At 33.8% G+C, this 3348-nt stretch overlaps 1 protein-coding gene across 2 annotated transcripts; it reads left to right on the forward strand.

Annotated features, from left to right (window-relative positions):
- Positions 1–399: 399 nt before the first annotated feature.
- Positions 400–3141, forward strand: LOC110104614 (NAC domain-containing protein 35). Of its 2 annotated transcripts, none has more exons than XM_028699778.1 (3): positions 400–759; positions 840–1108; positions 2402–2528. In XM_028699778.1, the coding sequence occupies exons 1-3, from the start codon at positions 552–554 to the stop codon at positions 2414–2416; spliced, it is 492 nt and encodes a 163-aa protein (XP_028555611.1). In that variant the 5' UTR covers positions 400–551; the 3' UTR covers positions 2417–2528. The 2 variants fall into 2 exon arrangements, with proteins under 2 accessions (XP_028555611.1, XP_020689448.1); XM_020833789.2 differs by having other exon boundaries at positions 405–759; positions 2412–3141.
- The last annotated feature ends 207 nt before the right edge of the window (positions 3142–3348 follow it).

Consider the following 3348-nt stretch of genomic DNA (forward strand, 5'->3'; position numbering starts at 1 on the left):
TTGCCCCCCCCCCCCTTCAAAATTTAATATGAAAAATTAGAAATAAAAATTGTAATTATACTCTATGTAAAAATATATAATAAGATAAAACAAATAACATCCAACGCAGCAAATATAAATCACTAGAATTAATATGTATTTAAAATGAAGAGTAACAAAAAAAAAGTGTAATTATAATCTCTATAAATCTATGTATAATAAAATATAATCAATATCCTTATATATATATATATATATATATAATCAATATCTTCGAAACCGCACCACCCACTCCGCCTCTCTTCTCTATTTTACATTGACAGCGAGAATTCTCTGGAGATAGAGAGAGATATTGGCATTAATGATAGTAAAAAAAAACAACATAATAATTGTCTTAATCATATCATGCTATCTAAAATGAGTTAGCCACTCCTTCCTTCTTCTCCTTACCACTTGCACCACTCCAAACACTTAAAGGAGTCTGGCAACTTGAAGACCAAATATTTCTTCTTAATTACCAGAGAACTAGCTAGCTAGATCTCCGGCTGGGTTGCAGTGGACGGCGACAGTGCATGGCGATTGCTGCCGCCATGAGGAATGATGAAGGCAAAGATGTGGACGGCCATGAACATGACCTTGTGATGCCCGGATTCCGCTTCCACCCAACAGAGGAAGAGCTCATCGAATTCTACCTCCGACGCAAAGTAGAAGGCAAGCGTTTCAACGTCGAGCTCATCACTTTTCTAGATCTCTACAGATATGATCCATGGGAACTTCCAGGTTAATTAAATCGTTTACTGTATTAACTCTTTCCATGCTTAATTGATCTCGGATCTGAAAAGGGTCATTAATGTTTTCAGCGTTGGCAGCAATTGGTGAGAAGGAGTGGTTTTTCTATGTTCCAAGAGATAGGAAATACAGGAATGGTGATAGGCCAAATCGAGTAACAACTTCTGGGTACTGGAAAGCTACAGGAGCTGATAGGATGATAAGGAACGAGAACTTCAGATCTATTGGGCTTAAGAAGACGCTGGTTTTTTACACGGGGAAAGCTCCTAAAGGAATAAGAACAAGCTGGATTATGAATGAGTACAGGTTGCCGCAGAGCGAAACTGATAGATTTAAAAAGGTAAGATTGAGCTTTACTTTGGATTTCAGATCTCATAGAAATCACAGATATGATAGAGAAGTGTATGTCGTAGAAAATGATTTTATCTTTTTATGATTTATCGTATAGGCTTTCTGGATCCCTTTCTTTTTAATCCCATAGCCTTCTCTTCTCCAGCCTACCCGTTTTTTTTTTTTTTTCTATTTATTTTTGTATCATGTTGTGTGTTTCTTTTTCTTTTTTATCAAGTTTTTTTTTTTTTTTTACTTTTCTTTTGCTTTACAGACAATTTTATTATTCAAAATTGAATATATAGCAGATTTGTGTCATATATTCCCAGCTATAACTCTTGCTTCAGCTTCATCTGTAAATCAATCTTTCAACCATTTTCCTTTTAGGGTTTCATTTTGTTGATCAGTGGTTCTGTTTATTTATTTTGAGATAATTCTTTTCTTTATGATAGCTGTTTTTCCCCTTCTTCATCTGTTTTTATATTTACATCTATTCATGCCCTAAACCTAAACTGGCTAGGTGATTATTTTTCCAAAGATTAAAGTTTCTCATCTTGACATAATTAGGTTTACTTAGTACATCGAAGAGTGAATTTTTTGCTTAATTTATAACATCATGCACTTCTTACATTTTTTTTTCTATTTTTATTAAGCTGAAATGATCATGTCTTTTTGCAAGTTTTTGTTTCTTCTATTTTATTTTTGGAGGCTTTCGTTTTTTTTTACATCTTCATGGGGAAAATATTGATTTTTTTGATAATTTTCGTTTAACATTTTTTTTTTCTTCTTCTTCTTTTTTCCGTGGAACACCCATTTATTTTTTTATTGTAAACTTGTAAACTTTCTTTCTAAACTCTAAATTTCTTCTTCGACGTATTCCCTCTTCACTTAATTTTCCTCCTCATATATCCAGATTTATCGATCTACTTCTCTTGCTTCAGCCATACAACTAAACCATTTCACTTTTTCTTCTATTCCTACTCATTCCATTGACTCCTCAGCCCTCAGTTTTAAAATCAAATACATTCTTGTCTGATTTTATATAGAGTTGATCTTTTGTTCAAAAAAAAAAAAAATTTCTAACTAAAAATTCACTCCTATTATTAGTCCTATCATGCTTATGATTTGCAGGCGTCTTCCAACTTGATCAATTCTTTTATTATTATTATTTTTTTTTATCAATGCAGAGTCATCATTACTGTAAACAAACAAACAATAATCCTTTCAAAACCGACTTTTCAAAAAATCCTTCCTATACCTTAATTTCTATTAAGCTTTATATGAAATTTTCACAATATTAAAGGAGTTTGCAGGCTGAGATCTCCTTATGTCGTGTGTACAAAAGGGCTGGAGTAGACGAGAATCGACGACTCCCTCCATGCAAGACATCTTCGCTAAAGCACTCAACTCAACAACCATCATCAAGCTTCACAATACTTGAAGAAGATGACGAAATCCAAAAGTTTGATAAAGGCCATATCTTCGTTAGCAACAACATCAAGCTTCATGAACTCTATCCTATCACAAGTAGCCTCCTAGAAGAAGATCATCCTTCTCTACTCCACTCAAATAACGCAGATAATTCTTCCAAGTCCTCCAACTCTATTGTTTCTTGTCATCCTATGGCAATGGGGACTGAGGAAGTTGATGAACTCCAAAGATTAGTAGGCTATAATAACCATAGTTTTATGCCGCAAAACAATGAAATACAGAACCTGCAATCATCACAGTACCAGCTTCTTCATCCTAGCCTCAACTCAGTGCATGTCTCGTTATCTACTATTTCCGAGAAGCTATGGGAATGGAATGCTCAAACTGCTCCTGCTGCTGCTAAAGATCATTACATTAATAACATCAAGTGACTGACTTGATATATCAATGCTACAAGCCTCAATATACACTATGATACATTACCTGTTATAATGTTGTTGGGTGCGCAAACTTAACGTTAATAAGAGCTAGATTTGTAGTTGAATAGGTAAGTTGATGTGCATATATAAATAGGTACTAGCTATTTAAATATTAAAACATTTGGTTTTTATATTTCCATGTTTGGTTTCTACAATTTATATAATTGCATGATTCTCTGAAGGGTCTTTGCATTGACTTCACTGACATGAAATAATGATGCAATGATTTGGTCAGAAGACTTGCAGAAATGGTTGCAGTTGAACTGTTAAGTTGTCTGTACTTCCAACTGTTGCGTGGAATACAAACTTAACAGGTAGATTTATCTGTCTTTTTTGGTCT

The sequence above is a fragment of the Dendrobium catenatum genome, unplaced genomic scaffold (genome assembly GCF_001605985.2).
Source record: "Dendrobium catenatum unplaced genomic scaffold, ASM160598v2 fragScaff_scaffold_1391, whole genome shotgun sequence".
Classification (NCBI taxonomy): domain Eukaryota; kingdom Viridiplantae; phylum Streptophyta; class Magnoliopsida; order Asparagales; family Orchidaceae; genus Dendrobium; species Dendrobium catenatum.